This window comes from Halyomorpha halys, unplaced genomic scaffold, assembly GCF_000696795.3.
Source record: "Halyomorpha halys isolate HHAL.00 unplaced genomic scaffold, Hhal_1.1 Scaffold1632.1, whole genome shotgun sequence".
Classification (NCBI taxonomy): Eukaryota; Metazoa; Arthropoda; class Insecta; order Hemiptera; family Pentatomidae; genus Halyomorpha; species Halyomorpha halys.
In genome coordinates this window covers 137272-154872 of record NW_027111599.1, presented here as the reverse complement: position 1 = coordinate 154872, position 17601 = coordinate 137272, and the positions used below count along the sequence as shown (strand labels likewise).

The window sequence follows — 17601 nt, the reverse complement described above, 5'->3', positions numbered from 1 at the left end:
TAGACACGAACATGTCTATAAGAAAACAAGATTAGACAGAATATGGCAATTACTTACAGAGAATCAGTATATAGTTCCAAACATTTACTTACACTCATAAAGAATAGTTGTCTATCTCCAATATTATATTAGGATTTAAAATTATTTAATAGGATTATTTTGGAACTGGACACTTCTTTGGAGGCCATGTATTAAGAATGACCCAGGACCAGATTCCTAGGATGATCCTGGACGAAAGGATATATGGGACAAGGAGAGTAGGAAGACCCACGTTAAGAGTAGGCTTCGATGGATTGATGGAGTGGCAGCGGATGCCAGGTCTATCTTGGAAAATATAGAACGAAAAAATAATTTTTGAAAATGCTATATCATGTTATATATGTTAGGTCGAACAACATAATACCTGAAAACTACCTAATACTGAAAAATTATTTGGCAAATTTTAAATACTTCTGGTTCATCTAAAAAAAAAAAAAAATTAGGATCATACTTGAATTTAAAATTATTAAATATTTATTAGTTAGGTATTGTTTAAATGAAAAATAAAATAAGAATAAGCAAATATGACAACATTTCCACAAAGATATAAGGTGATAGTGTAAAAAATACTATCAACGAGATTTGTACTGTGTTCAGAGATAGTGCTATATCTATTACAACCATTCACAATTGGTTTAAAAGATTTAGAGAGGGAAATTTCAATCTGGAAGATGAAGACCACAGTAGCCGCCCAAAAACGACAGATATGGACCTTATCAAGGACGTGCTAAATGGAAATCTGAAATATGGTGAAATTTCAACCTTTATTCCTCAAGGTGATACAATAAATTCTACGAAATACTGTCATCGACTGTATCATTTTTGCTATAACAAAAAATATGGCTAGAATTAATGAACAGACTAGGTGTTTTTCATCATGACAACACGAGACCACATATTGCATTAACGGAAAGAGAAAAGCTATTACAATTTGATTGGGATGTTTTACCGCATCCTACATACTCTCCAGATCTTGCTCCATCTGATCATTACTTCTTTCTATCTTTAAAAAATTCTCTTCACGATAAGCTTTTTACATCCATCAGCGAAATAAAAGCACACCTCCAAGATTATTTCTTGTCCAAAACAACAATTATGGAAAGAAGGCATAATGAGGCTACCCGAGAGATGGAAGAAAGGGGTTCTTATAGAACAAAACAAATAATATCTTAAACAGTAAATATTGTGTATTCATTTCATAATAGTGAAAGAAAAGAAACTTATGGGACACCCTAATACTATAATCATAATCACATGTTTTACTGAACTTATTAAATAATATTTACATGTATGATAGCTGTAATATGTTTTGTAACATTAATAATAAGAAGTAAAATTCTAAACTTCTTATCTCACTTTTCTTTATGTTTATTTAACATTTATATGCTTAAGTTGAATGCAGAGAAGACTAAGGCAATCGTAATAGGATCCAATCACCTCCTGAAAACTATTCCTCATATTCCAATCTTATTTCTAAACAACAATCCAATACAATTTTATCCATAAGTAAAAACCTAAGTGTCACTATAGACCAAACTCTCTCCTGGAAAAACCACATCTCTGACATTATCCATTGTACCTTCTCTACCCTAAGTACTTAAATTATCTTCGACACCTACTTCCTTTGGAAACCCGTAGGCTCCTTGCTACTTCCTTAATATTCCCCCACTTTGATTATTGCTGTGTAGTTTACGGAGGGTGTCTGGGGATTTCAAAGCAAAATTAAAACGGTTAATTAATTGCTTTGTACGATTCATCTTTGGGGTCCCCAGAGATGCCACTGTCACCCGATTTTATGAAGTGGCTTTACTCCTCCTTCCGTCGTAAATATTTTCTTGCTTCCTTCCCCTATCAAGTTATCCAATCCCACTGTCCATCATACATCTCTGCTATCCTTAAATTTAAATCCTCAGTGCATCCCCACAATACCCACTCACACCCTTCAGACTTACATGTAAATGCACATCGAACCGCAGCCTTTGGTGATGATCTTTCCTTATCCGTTCCTCTTCCCTATGGAATTCTATTCCCTCCTTTATTCGTAGTTCTAATACACTTCCAATCTTCAAATCACATATCTTCGACTACCTTCTGTCCACCCAATTTTGGAAGAATAACAATTGATAGTATCAAATAAGGTTTATATATTCTCTGTATTTTATGTTTGAGAATTTCGTTCATACTTGTAAATATGTATATTAGCAGAAATTGTACATTTTCATTTATTATTTTTAGTTTAATTTAATTTGATTTTTTATCATTTTTTTTCTTTTTATTTATTATCTAAAGTGTTAATCATCTTATGTTTTATTATGACATTTATTTTTATTTTATTTGATCTATTCTTATTTTATATATTTTGTTAATTGTTATAGTTCATTTTTATCTTTTCAAATTCATTATTATATTTTAATTTCATTTTTATTTTGTATTTTACTCTAAGGCTCTAGAGCCTAATTTTGACGCCTGTATACTATTCTAAAGGGATCAATCCCAGAATAAATAAAGATTATTATTATTACTATTATATTGTTAATATTTTTTTTTATAACAATGGCACTCTTCCTTACATATATTGTGGTTGAGTTGATTTTTAGTTTCATATGGTGGTTTTGTAACTATACTTTGAATCCTATCATCGGATTTATATTTTTCTAATGTGATTAAAAAGAATATATATTTTTTTAGATCGATTCGGAAACCTTACACGAGTGCATACAAAAAAATATAAAATAGTGATACGGTCTTTTAACTTATTGGAGTATTAAAGGCTAATTAATTTTTTTCTTTTATATCTTATATTTTTGTATTTTTTAAAAATTTCACTTAACTTTATTCTTGATGGTAACCCTTACCACTAGAATATTAAAAAAACAACAACAAACACAATTTTAAGAAAATAGTATTCTTAAAAAGTTTTATCCAGACTCGGATATGAGTAAAGAGATATAACTAAATAATCAAAAATTTTTTTTAGATTTTTCATTTCTGCCACAGTGAGCAATCAAAGTAAACAACTTATTTCTTTTAACAGTTGGCACTCTAAAAAACAAACAAAAAAATTAATAAGTTTCTGAAAATTTTGAAAGTAAAGTCTTCTAATTTGGATTAATAAACAAACGTTAAATTATAACCCGATAATCTATACAATAAAAAAAATTTTCTCCACTACAACCCATGAAGGGTTCAGTACTTTGCAAGGAAGTACTCTTCCTAGAACAATGATAGGGCAAAAAGGTGATTTATTATAGATCACGCTCAACTGCCAGGTTTTTGCCCCCAAATAAGGGTACCCACTTTATAGAGGCTGGGTGGACCCCAAGAGGGCTCTCGAAACCACAGGGTTGACAGCCGATTAATCAGAAAAAATAATTATCTGACACAAGTTGATTCAAACTCAAGGCCAGGATATAGTAGCACAGCACCTTACACACAGAGCTACTCCACTCCAATCTATATATTATATATACTATAATATTTTATAATAGTGTGAACTCTTATTATAGTCAATATAGTAGAGTAAACATTAAAAAAAAAACTGCAATAGAGTGCAGGGATTCATGCATATGCTGTGGTACTACACTATGCAGAACTTTTCTCCATTGCAGCAGCATACACCATTTTTTAAAAATGCTATGGTAATTTTTTTCCTTTCTATGGAGAGATTTTCTTCTCCTTGATAAATTTTGAAACCAATATAGTTCAGTAATAAAATAATTAGTAGATACAGTTCAGATAAATGTACAAACAGTACATAGTCCGAATTTGGGATTTTCACAAATATAGCTTACATTATTTAGCATTACAGTGGCTTTATTGTAATCTGAGGTTCTTTGTGATCACATAGAATACACCACAATTTTGGTTTCTTATTAAGCATATAGATAATTAGAACTCCACTGTGTATAAATACTAAATACTGTGTATAATCTATGAAGGGTCCTGGGTTCAGTACTTGGTAAGGTAATATATTGTTACTTGACCAATGGTTATACAATAAGAGGATCTGAAGAATAGCATCCATGCTAAATTACCAAGTTTTTCCTCTAAAAGGTACCTAATATGTGACTATACCATAAATTTATCTTATAGCAAAATAAAACATTATTAAAAATAGTTATTGATAAAAAACTGTAATAAAATTATTTATTTAATAGGAAAAACTAACTGTAAGCAAGAATAATTATAAATTATTTAGGATTTTTGATCCCTCGTAATTAATGAGACCATTAAACTATAAAAATTACTCTTTTCTATACCTTGTGCTGTCAAGATATGAAATGGAGGTGAAATGCATAATGATTTTTAAGGAATATATTTCTTTATAGACTCGGTTTAGTAAGAAAAGTTTTGTAAGGTGATTTTTAATGAAGATAATGAGCCTCTTTCAGTTAATTTAACAATTTAGAAACATAATTATATTACATCTATTTGTGTTATATAACTAGATAAAATTGAAAAAAAAAATAAATTAAAATATGGACCGCTACAACCCACGAAGGGTCAGGGGTTCAGTACTTTGTAAGGGAGTACTGTTACTAAACCAACGGTTGTGCAAGTCGATGATTTGGTCAGAATCACGATTGACCAACAGATTTTTACCCAATTAAGGAGGCTGGGTGGACCCCAGGAGGGCTCCAGGACACTCAAGAGTTGACTCACGGTTACAGTGTAACAGAACAATTTTCAACTCATTCAATTGATTCAAGGATTCAAACTCGGGTCCTTGGAGTTAGTAGCCATGCGCCTTACCCCGGGGCTACTGCACTCCCTAACTAGATAAAATATTAATTAAAATTTAATATAATATTAATAAAGAAAAAATCGAATCAATATGAATACTGCTATTGTTAATTTTATTAACAGTGTTTAATAACAAAGTGAACATAAATAATATGAGGAGAAGAAGGTCAGGGGTAATGATATAAAAATAAGTATCATTTTTATCATAATTGATTGCACCCGGACCATCTGCTCATATTGAGTCTATGGTTAATAATAAACATCTCAACATAAATAATATATTTTTTTTATAAGTAACTGTAATATATTATTACATTAGAAGATGCTGAGGGGTCCAGTCTGCGGAAAGTAAAACTTTAATCGGAGCCAACATTTCGGCCAGAATTTCAGCCCTTCTTCAGTGCTAAGAACAAAAATTTGTATTCTTCACTGACCGCACCCCTGACTCATCTTCTCCTTATATAAAATCCATGGTCAACAACTAATGCATCATAATGAGAAATATTATTAAATATACATTTTGAAAAGTGCTGAAATTGGAGTAACTCATTTTTTCAAATGAAAGGCTCGTTTATCAATCATAATTTTCATTAGCAGTTAATATTTTCTTTTTTTAAATTTCTTTTACATTGAACTAAAGTAACTCAAAATTAAATTAAACCTAAAAAGAAAAAACAAAACCAAATTATCTAAAATCTATCTTAGATATCATGAATAAAACTGAGACAGTTAAAAGAAATAAATACAACATTAAAAAAAAAAATCTTAGAGTAGCGTTAATAGGAATTTTTGTGCTTTGACTAACGTATAATTAAAAATAACTGAAAAGGCAAGATACATTTTATAAGAAACCTCAATGGAAAGGGTAGTTTGTAATAGCCAATAGAAAAAAGAAAATTAAGATTTCTTTTCCAGTGGGCAGACATCCAGGATACAGAACACACTGCGGCAGAGAGGACATGTACAGGTTGAGCTGAGCCAAGTTTCCGGCCGATCTTGCTCTTGTCTTGAAGCGAACCTGAAAGAAAATGACAATAAAGTTTACATCAATACACTTTGAAATATATGTTATATTTTAATTATTTACTTAATATTAGATATATATAAATAATTGACTGCATAAAATCAAATTATGAGAAAGATGGTATTGATGTAATTAAGATCAGGGTTGCGATCAAAAGATAAATGAAAAAGTTTACAACTATTTATTTTCCGACATTTCATCCCACTTTGTAGGGCTTCTTCATCAGGGTTGTTCAAGTTGATAGCTTCAGAGGCTTGGATAAGAAAAAAAAAAATGAGGGAAAAAATCAGAAATTAATCAACAATTAAAAAATTCAGAATTATCAAGAAAAATATTTTTTTTTTTTTTATCAAAGTCTCTGAAGCTTTCAACTTGAACAGTCCTGATGAAACTCCATAAAGTGGGGGTGAAACATCAGAAAATAAATAGTTGTAAACTATTTGTTTCTCTTTTGACTGTAACCCTCTTCATAATTTTTTATTTACTTTGTAATTTAATTCTATTCTTGCTTCACAATAATTAATTTAATAAAACACCAACTTTTTTTTTTTTCGACAACTTACTATATATATTACTGACCTTCCACCTTTTTCTCCGTTCATTTTGCCTTTTATTATTTTCTACTGTCACTTTGTCGTCATTTTTATTTTCTCATCTTCATCATCATTCAATTATTTAGCCCAATTATATATATCTACAATTTTCTGACCTATCGTTCTCAAAGTTTTTTATTTCAAACTAGTTATTAGGTAATTTTACTCTTTAAACTTTTATTAAATTTAATTTCTTCTTTCTTATTTTATCTTAACAGTCTTTCATGTTTACTCATACTTGGAGGCTACTGTTTCCGTTCGATTTAATGTATTTTTTTGCCTGCTCTCTTTCAGTGAAGTTAAAATTCAATCACTCTAGACAGAAAATCTGCCAGAGCATGTAATTCTTCCTCTCGTTTCTAATATTTCTTTCTTTGTTTCCCATTTTTCTTGTCCCATGTTCTTTCTTATTCATTAATTTTTTTGCCAGACACAATATATTTATTTTAATTTTTTTTTTTTACTCGTCTATATTACTGTATATTTTTTACCACATTTTTTTCTTTCTTGCCCATTGTATCATACTCATCATTTTTCTTTCATACATTTCATTATGTTGATTTAAAATTGTTTTTCATTATTTTTAAACATTACTTAAATATCTTATTATGTTAATTCAATTCCTCATCATTTACATTTTCTTCTGCCACTTTCATTATGCTTATTTCATCAACACTTCCTGTTTTTTTAATTTTTCATAATTTTTTTTGTATAATTTTTACTTCTATAATATTATATTTCATCTTTTATTTTTATCAATCAACTACTATCTATTTCAATTGTTATAATTTAAATTGTTTTCGCTATTTATATATCTTTAATTATTACTTACATATTTTATTATGTTAATTTTAATTACTCATCATTTACATATTGTTCCGTACCATTCATTGAATTTATTTTTTCATTTACATGAACATTGTCTGATTTTCAATAACTTTTTTTATCATTTGTTTTATTTAATTCTTACTTCTATAATATTATATTTTATCTTATATTAGAACCAACTACTATCTACTAAATTTATTGTTATTTATGTTTCCAAGTTTGTTTGTTATTATTTCATTTTATTTTCTCTGAATTACGGTTGTTGTATCACTTTGCTTTTTAGCCCTGAAATTCAGATCAAAATGCCCTGAAATTCAGGTTGGCACAAATAAATATAACTTTTTGTGTTTCTTTGCTGACCGCAAACCGACCATCTTCTTCACATATTGAATCTACGGTCAACTATAAACACCTCATTAATAAAACGTTAATGGTTCGATTTCACTTCTACAAAAAGTAAAACCCGTTATGGTCCACAAATTATAAATTACACGTTAAAATGAATCATGACATGATCTGTCAAGTTAACTTCTCTTAAATTTGATCATTTTGATATTGTATCTTAAGACAAATACTTACCACCTGCCCATACAGCCGAGACACCACAATGGTCGACAGTAACACTTTGTGCAAGGTTCGGGATCGAGACAGCACTTGACCAATTTAACGGCTGGTTCAGCTACCATGCAGCCAATGCATTGGTCCAACTGTTCCTATAAATTATAATAAAGTGCATCAATGAAAAATCAACATTTATTTATTTCTGGGGTGGGGGAAAAAAAATAAAACTTCATACACAATTTATTTATTGAATTTAATAACATTTCTGATCTAAAACTGTCCATTTTCAAATCTAATCTCGCATAAACGGAACCTTGATTATGCAGGATTAAGGCAAGGAAAGATGGGAAAAATGGTATAATTAAATTAAAGTGAAAACAAATAAGATTTAAATAATTTGCACTTACATCTTTGGGTAATATGTAAGGCGGATTTTTTTTAACAGTTTCTTCAAATACTTCTAAAAACTGTTCAGTCAGAGTTTTATAGAAAACTATCCCTTGCAATATAGAAATAGGGCGATCGACTTTATGTTGCAAAAGATGAAAATCTGTAGCGTTGCACCTGTGATAGAACAAAAGATGACCAAACTTAAAATAATATGCATTATTAAGAAATTTATTACTTTTAAAAACATGTTTATACTTTTAACAAGGTAAGTCTGGATAAGTTTGTTTTTGGAGCAAGAAGGTAACGGACATTTTAACAATAGGTATTATAATCTTACAGTGCCGAGCTGAAGTGGAAAACTAGTTAATCCTTTCCCATTAAATGGTCCATCAGAAGAAAAGTCGAACATAAGTTGATATTTGTACATGTTGGATGTTATTTTCTCTTATGATTTTGATAGCATGCAGAGCTGGTGGTTATCGAAACAATTGAGCATAACTTATCAAAGTTGAAGCTGTTTTCCATTTTTTTAAAAGTAATCAGAATAATCATCTCAGATGATTATCAGGAAATGAAGGGGAAGCAAGGTTAGAAACCAGTGGGTTTGGGTGATTAGTGAAGGATTCATATATGGTTTGGGCTAGATTGCTACACAAGGAACATTGAGGTCATTATAGATGAATCCATTTGTGACCAAGTAAGAAACATTAAGGATTTTGGGTTCTAAGGATTAGATACAAGAGGAATTTGATTATTTAGTGGAGGCCCAAAGCTCAATATCTTAAGACCAGACAGGTGTTATGTTGTCATATTAGATGACATGTTGGATGTTATTTTCTCTTCTGATTTTGATAGCATACAGAGCTGGCTGTTATCAAAACAAATGTGCATTACTCATCAAAGTTGGAACTATTTTCCATCTTTTTTTTTTAAAGTAAGTTGATGCCATATAGAATTAATTTATGGATTATGTATCAGTTCTCCATCTTCAAAATTGATAAATTAACAGCCTTTGAAATTTTAGCCTGCACTTCAGTCCTATCGTCTATAGCTAACATCCGAACCCATACTAACACTATCTTCAACATATATGTCAATGCCATGTGTGGTAAAAGTCAATAATAGTCCAAAACAAGGACTATTCTGTTCAATCCCACATCACAATCCTTTAAGAATGGTGTAAAAAGTGGTGGATTAAAATAAATTCCAATAAATCCCACCAAATCACCAATACTAAGCCTATGACTTCCTGCACTTCAGTATCCTTTAATAATACTCCACTTGTACCTGTCAAACAGACCCGCTACCTAAGACTATCCACTATCTAGAAAAATGACAAGCTTGGAATCCTAACACAAGAAAGGAAACTGCTCATTGATTCTGACTATTACAACACCTTCTGACACAAACGGTCTAAACTTTCAATTAATTACAAAAGACATACACACACATGACTATAAGACGGCCTATCTGGTCTCAGGGTATTGTGCTTTGGAGACCCACTAAACAATCAATTCCTCTTGTATCTAATCCTTAGAATCCATAATAAAATTCTTAATGCTTCTCACTTTGTCACAAATACAAATCTATAAATACCTTAATTTTCCAAATCTAACCAATCTAGCCCGAGCCAGATATCATTCCTTCTATTACAAACTCCCTAAACACCCAAACCCACTGGTTTCTAACCTTGCTTTCTCTTCATTTCCTGATAATCCTCTGAGGTGATTATTCTGATTATTTTTCAGCTTCTCTCAAATGAAGATTGAGTGCTACCGTTAGATAACTTCTAAACAAATCTTTCAAGTTATTATAGCTTAAATACAGTTGTAAATTTAAAAAAAAAAAGGAAAAGAAAGTCTCCGCTTATCCTGACTTAACTTGAATAAAAATTTGTTAATTTACCTGATAAAGAACGACCTCACACCTCGCCTCGTAGTCTTCACTTCTATATTCACATACTGGACAACGCCTTGACCATCGACTGAAACTTGATGGAGGTCAGCTTGACAGAGGACTAGAGAAGAATCACTCTGATGAGCTATTTCGAGGCAATATGGCGATACTTTCATTATCCAATTGTCAGTTGCAATTACACGATGTATAGTACTCGTCTCCAAGGCAACTTTATCAATACTGTAATGCAAACTTTAAAATTTTAATAGACACAATATCCTTAGGAAGCAATTAGAGTATATAAATAATTATAAATGTGCAAAAAAAGCAACAATGACCAAATATGCTATTGCTTTATTAAACTGCTACATTATAAAAATAAATATGACCAAAACAAATTGATACCAGACCATTTTTTGTTCCTCCAGTAGAATATTGACACAATTGTAAACTTTGAGAAATTGACTTGGTGTGCTGGTATGCTCAAAACTGCATTTACGAGATGGTACAAGAGCCGGAAAGAAAAAAAAGGCAGTTATTTCGCCCCAATTTCCAATTACTTCAATGAAAACTATGTATAATTACTAGTCAAAACTGATGAGTCTGCCAAGTATAAGTAGGGGAATAAAAAATAGCGGCGTTTTCAATTCCTTAAAAAACATTATTTTTTCATTCGGGGTTATTGCTTTTTAAAAAGCTATAAATCGAGAACTATTGAATGTAAATAGCTCTATTAGGGCTTATATTTTAGCAAATTTACTCTACTTTAAATGATCTTCTCTTAGATTTTCTATTGTTGTTGGTAATTTTAAAGATCTAGAGCTCAGAATGAAAAATTAATTATTTTTAACGTTTTGAAACAGCCTTCATTTTTTATTCATAAATTACTTTGCAGACTCATAAATTTTGACTAGTAATTATACATAGTTTTCATTAAAGTAATAAAAAATTGGGGTAAAATAACTGCCTTTTTTCTCCTATTGGGCTCTTGCACTAAGATGTTTGTTAGTCTAGATAATTGTACTTAAAAATTTGCCACAGAGGAATTTTTTAAGTACAATTATTTTTTTAGACATGAAACGGCCTTATAGACCACGCGAATATCATTTCCTCCCAACTTTCCCCACCTCTTCTTTCTTCCTCGCACCATACTCTCCCCCTTCTCACTTCTTTGCACCCAAGAACCTTCCTTAATTTTTTCCTATATTCATCTCTATTGAGGCAGTCTTGAATTGAGATTCCTTATTTCCCCGTTTCTTTCTTCATCTGCTTAACGTATTCCCCACCCTCTTTATATCCCCAAATTTTCCCAAAGATCTCCCTATTAATTCTTCTCGGATTCATCCTGATCATATGACCGTAGAAACGCAGCCTCCTTAACCTAATGTCTGTTTCTAGGTCATCCATTTCTCTGTATGATTCTCTGGTAGGCCTCAGCCTAAATCCCTCCGGTAACTTTACAGGCCCATAAATCCTCCTCAATATCTTTCTCTTTATTCCCAGAGGTTTCCTTAAGCTAGGAAGCGAAGCGGTCTCCATTCCATACAGAATAAACAGTTTGACAATCCTATTATAGAGTCTTATTTTTGCTCTTATTGACTGACCCTTTTTACAGTCTAGGCTACTGGTCACAAAGCTGAGTCTTTCCATCTTGCCCTCTTGACCCAACCTCTCCTCCATACCCTTTCTCACGGACCCATTGCTACAAATAATTTCCCCTAAATACTGTAAGCTATTTATGACCCTGATTTCCTCATACTTTGTTTTAACTGTTTTTTCCCCAAAGTTTCAATCTGTAGTCATCAACTCCGTTTTTTCGAACAATATTTGCAAGCCAACTCGATAAGTACAATTATATTGATTAAAAAAACATCCATTAAATGCATTTTTGATCCCACCAACAAAATAAAACCAATTTCACAAAATTTGACAGATAGGAATGATATTAAGCTGTGACTTGGAGCTAAAAAATTCACCAGTTTTGCAAATTTTCGCACAGAATTTTACAAAAATATAAATTCTAAAGCCCCACATATCAAACTTATTTCATTTATATATTTACCAAACCATGCTTTTCATTGTTTAAACAACTTATTAGCACCATAAGAAAAGTCTCAAAGCTACACTTTTTTTTTTTTTATAGTAATACTCAAACTGACATTATTTGACAAAGGTAAAATAATCATTAATAAACATTGATAATTCCAAAAATGAAAATCACAAGTCATGTAATTAAATTGTACTTACTGAAATGAAAGTATAAGAACTAACATTAATTAAAACTCATAAAACATTAACTGAAACAATGAAATGTTTTTCCTAATAACATAATCGGTTGACACATTTGAGTCAGTCATCAACTATTATAATAACATTCATGCTATTTTCAATCTTAACTGGTGTATGCTTTTATATGGTAAATAATTATTCATCATATCATATCTTTGTTGAAACAAAATCTTAAGTGACAATTTATCACAAAATGATTTAATATCTGTGAACAAGACATATATGTGACTTTACTGGGTTAGAATATTCAATTTTTCATGGTTTTTAGAGAAAAGAGCTTGTGTATGGAACTACAGGAACATATACACATGATGACATTACTGTATTAGCAACAGTATGACAGGATTTATAAATGCTTTAGTTAAGTATTAACTAAGCATTAGTAGTAGTAGTATTAATAATTAACACTACATACAGCCTCTTTTAATAATGTTGATCTTACCCCTGTGAAACAGATCCGCTACCTTGGACTACATCAGGACAAATGACGAACCTGGAAACCTCACACAATACTGAGAAGACAAGAACCTGCAGGTCAATTTCGACTATTACAGCACTTATTCGACAAACGGTCTAAACTTCCAATTCATTACAAAAGACATGACTGTAATAAGGCCAATCTGGACATATGGAGTTGAGCATTGGGGCCCCTCTAAATCTTCGAATTCCTCTTGTATCCAATCCTTACAATCCAAAATCCTTCGTAAAATCCTCAATGCTTCTTACTTTGTCACAAATAAAATCATACATAAGACCTTAATGTTCCCTATGTAACCAATCTAGTCTGAACCAGATATCACTCCTTCCATTATAAACTCTCTAACCACCCAAACCCACTAGTTTCTAACCTTGCTCCCTCTTCCATTCCTGATAATCCTCCGAGGTGCCTGAAAAGAAAATAGCCACGAGACCTGCTAATGTAAAACGTCATTAGAGTGCTACCAATGGGTGGTTTCTCTACACCCCTGTAACACTCCAATTTTACCAAGATCAAATTTTTCAAAAAATGTCACTGTTGGAAGTTTTTCTCAATTAACTGCTTTAAAAAAAAGTTGGTTGCTTAAAAAAAAAATCACAAAATTTATGGATTAACTTAAAATATAGATGATATCTTGGTTTGCTGTATCATAGGTTTTGCAAGACATCATTTACAAAACAATTGATAAATTTGCACTTACAGCTTTTTTAACTAAAAATCCGATGTGTACACAATAGACATAAACATAAGAAAATGGTCAGGGTTGCGGTCAAAAAAGAACAAATATTTGTTAACTATTTAATGTCCGACATTTCGCCCCACTTTGCAGGGCTGTTTAACCAATCTGTTCATCCTGTTTAACTTATCGCTTTGAACAGCCCTGATGAAAACCAGCAAAGTGGGGCGAAACATCGGACATTAAATAGTTAAAAACTATTTGTTCTTTTTTGACTACAACCCTGACCATCTTCTTACATTTAAAGTTATATGGTCAACTTTATATAAATAAACATAAACAAATAAAATAGTAAGAACTTCACTAAATATAAAGACAAGTCCTTCTCATAATACTTTTGTAGTAGCTTAGCTCAACAGATTCACAATTATGAATAATAAATAACCACTGTGAAATAAAATAAATAAAAATAATGTTTTATCTAAAGTTAACATGAATTACTAACCTCCTGAACTCAACATTTATGTCTGATGATAGTTGCCTCCATGTAGTATTAGGATCACAGAACATTTTTAAAGTTCTAGCGATAGGATGATTATCCCATGAACCATTTTTACTCCAGTACAGAATCAACAAGCATGTCATTAAAGGAAATATAATGGAAAATATAAGAAATGAGCTCATCCACATATTGGAAATAAAGAACATCACAGCCTTGTCTGACAATAACAGCAAAAATACAACATACCCTGTAAAATAGAACATTTCATAACGACTAAATACATTTCGGGAACATAATAATTTTAAAAAAAAAGAGACATCCTACCTAAAGGTATAAGAGAGTGGACAAGTAAAGTAGTACATGTCCTTCTTATTTGGTAGAAGATGAAGTTTTCGAACTCGTTTTTCAAAAACCATTCAAACAAACCTTCTACGGTTATTCCTAACGATATAAATTCACGAGTCGGGAAAACAAAAAATATACAAAACGTGAAATAAAATAGTGTATATAGCGAAGTTGTGGTAATCATATTGTTAGGGTCTAGATTCACATTAGCCATTATACAGTTGAAAATTTATCCGGGACGACATAGATTCGTCAATATTTAAGACTGAAAAAGTTTTAGATTAAATTTTGATAAGATAAAATAATAAAAAATGTTTTTTGACCTCTGTTATTGTCATTATGACAACAGTTGTACAATGTAACCTCCCTCCCAGTTTGTCTGACGTTTAAACAATAGATAATTACGAATTATTAATTTTTTTTGTTAAGCGTTTGTGTTTTATGATAATAACAAATAATTATCATTTATAAATGGATCTTTCATCAGCATTCAGTAATTAAATAGTATATTTTCCTTATAATGAATGTTATTTCCTGGTTTCTGTATGAAGGTATTCCTACGAAGGATATTGGGTTGTAAAATAAGTTCATAGCGGTTTTTACTGGTTATTTCAATAAAAACTTGTAAATATTTTTAATCAATTATATATGACCCATCTTTAAGGTAATTTTTTAATTCCGACCTCCTAAAACTTTCCAAATTTTGTGCAATGAACTCCTCTATCTGCGTTTTGCTGTCCTCGAGCGAATTAAAGTGTTTCCCGTTAAGAGAGTTTTTAAAGGCCCGAAATAAGTGAAAATCTGTTGGGGCAAGGTCTGGTGAATAGGTTTGGTTGAGGATCACATCCCAGCCAAACTCCAATAACTTCTGCCATGTCTGCAAAGACACGTGAGGACGGGCGTTGTGATGGAAAACTATGCCAATTCTGGACGCTTTTGCTCAACCGCTGCCTTTAATTGTTCCAACTGGGCACAGTTCTGCGATATCTCTTATCGTGGAGTGAGGGATCTCTGTGACCAATGCTTAAATTTGGTCTTCATCAACAGTTGAAGGACCAGACATCACACGGAGACATATCAAATTCTTTGACAGTCTCCCTGTTTCCTTCAATCCAGTCTTCCAACCTATCACCTTATCCCCCTTCCTGCGAGGTGGCAGAGCAGGAAAGGTTCCAGAAACCCTATTAACATCACCTTATAACTCATTCTTCTGATGCACCCCCTTCTTACTTCTCTTCGACTTCTGACTGTTTTCTTATTAATTTTATCATTATCTATTGTCTTTAATAATAACTGTCTTTTTTTATTTCTGTCTTCTATACGAAAATCAACACGAGGAGGCCCCTCACCTCCGGATTCTTTTTTACTAGTAGGACCATTGAGAATGGACATTTCACAATAAATCGATAAGTATTGCAGGTAACGTTAAAATACCACAGGTAGTAAAAGGTAATACTTAACATGATTTATTCTTCTTCCTATAATATAGCATCCACTAATTTATTGGGTTTTTTTTGTTTTAGAGGGATTAGAAAAAAAAAAGTTGAAAGATGACCCGATTCTTTTTTACTAGTAGGACCATTGAGAATGGACATTTCACAATAAATAGATAAGTATTGCAGGTAACCTTAAAATACCACAGGTAATAAAAGGTAATACTCAACATGATTTATTCTTCTTCCTATAATATAGCATCCACTAATTTATTGGGTTTTTTTTGTTTTAGAAGGATTAGAAAAAAAAAAGTTGAAAGATGACCCGAGTCATCCAAGTACTTTCTCCCAAGGGATCATCGCCATACACACTATTTTCGTTTTCTGAAATAAAAAAGCATTAAAGACGTTAATGAATTTTTTTCTCTTCCATCTTGACCAAGCAAAATACCACTTAAAGATAAGGAATCTCGGTTAAAACTGATGCATAAAAGCACCTTAACTAATCCTTTTTTAGATTACGTAAACATTATTGACCAAGTAAACATGATTTTATAAACAAATAGAGGATTATATTTAAATATTGAAAAACGCTACGAACTTATTTTACAACCCAATATATTCCTAGTGGCGGTCAATTAAGGTAAAAAATAGAAGAAAAAAAAATTTGAATAAAAACTGATGAAAACAAGATAAACTTCTTACAATGCTTTAGCCTCATTTCTAGACCACAGGACCTTCTCTATACAAGTTTGTGACTTCAGTTGTTCCCTGTGTTTCAATCTGACACCCCTGAAGAAGTTCTGCAAAATTGGGTGAAATGTTGGTTAGCATTAAATAATTTTTCTACTATGGTGGCCAACATCCTGACTATCCACTTTATAAGGTCAACAATCTCCTTCCAATTTCCTTGCTCTTTTTTAACAAAATAAAACCATTGAGTGAATGAATATTTTCAATAGTTTTTATTTTTGCTTTTCCAGAAGATAAGCCGTATCGAGTCGTATTGAGGGGACTCCATTCCACTACTCCATCTACAGCCATCAAGAGTGACTTAGAGGAATTGGTTCACTGTGTTCGCCATATTGCTAATGTGGTACACCCCACGGAAAAATATCGACTTCCTCTATTTTTCATCGACTTAGAACCAGCTTCCAATAATGCAGACATTTTTAAAATTTCGAGGTTGGTATACTCTTGTGTACGTTTTGAGGAACCCCGACACAGGGCTGAAATTGTCCAATGCAGTAAGTGTCAGAATCTTGGTCACACAAAAGCCTACTGCCACTATCAAGCCAGATGTGTTAAATGTGCTGGCTCTCATCCATCTGATACCTGTCAGAAGACTCGAGAGACTCCAGCTAAATGCGTACTCTGTGGGAAAGAAGGTCATCCTGGTAACTACAAAGGTTGCGAAATATACAAAAATATCCAACGCCAAAAAACCACAAATTCTGCATTCTAGGTTCTAGGAGAAGAACTTCCTGACCCATCAACGAGCGACGTAGAACATCGTACCCCGGTCACTAATTGCTTACAACAATCCATCAACTCCAGAAGACAGCCTTTTATTAAATACGCAGAAGTAACTCGTCGAGTTCAGGCGCCTCAAGCTTCTCATCCTCTCCCTCTGACATCCCACCCTCAGGCCTCAGTCCTCTGTTTCTCTCCCTCGGACTTCACTATATCAGTCCCCAAGCTCCTATCCACAGACTAAACCACCTACAAATGAAAATCCTTCCAAAAATGTGAAAATTCCTAAACAGGTCAATCCTAAACTTCCTCCCCTATCCCAAACTTCCTC

At 31.9% G+C, this 17601-nt stretch overlaps 1 protein-coding gene across 2 annotated transcripts; it reads right to left on the bottom strand.

Moving 5' to 3' along the window:
• Positions 1–5533: 5533 nt before the first annotated feature.
• On the bottom strand, positions 5534–14712 carry LOC106690275 (transmembrane protein 129). 2 transcript variants are annotated; one of them, XM_014435640.3, is made up of 6 exons: positions 14344–14712; positions 14023–14266; positions 10084–10326; positions 8196–8352; positions 7807–7940; positions 5534–5800 (listed from the first exon to the last, which is right to left on the bottom strand). In XM_014435640.3, exons 1-6 carry the CDS (start codon positions 14576–14578, stop codon positions 5680–5682), a joined length of 1134 nt encoding a protein of 377 aa, XP_014291126.1. In that variant the 5' UTR covers positions 14579–14712; the 3' UTR covers positions 5534–5679. The 2 variants fall into 2 exon arrangements, with proteins under 2 accessions (XP_014291126.1, XP_014291127.1); XM_014435641.3 differs by having other exon boundaries at positions 5535–5800; positions 10084–10314.
• Positions 14713–17601: the final 2889 nt, after the last annotated feature.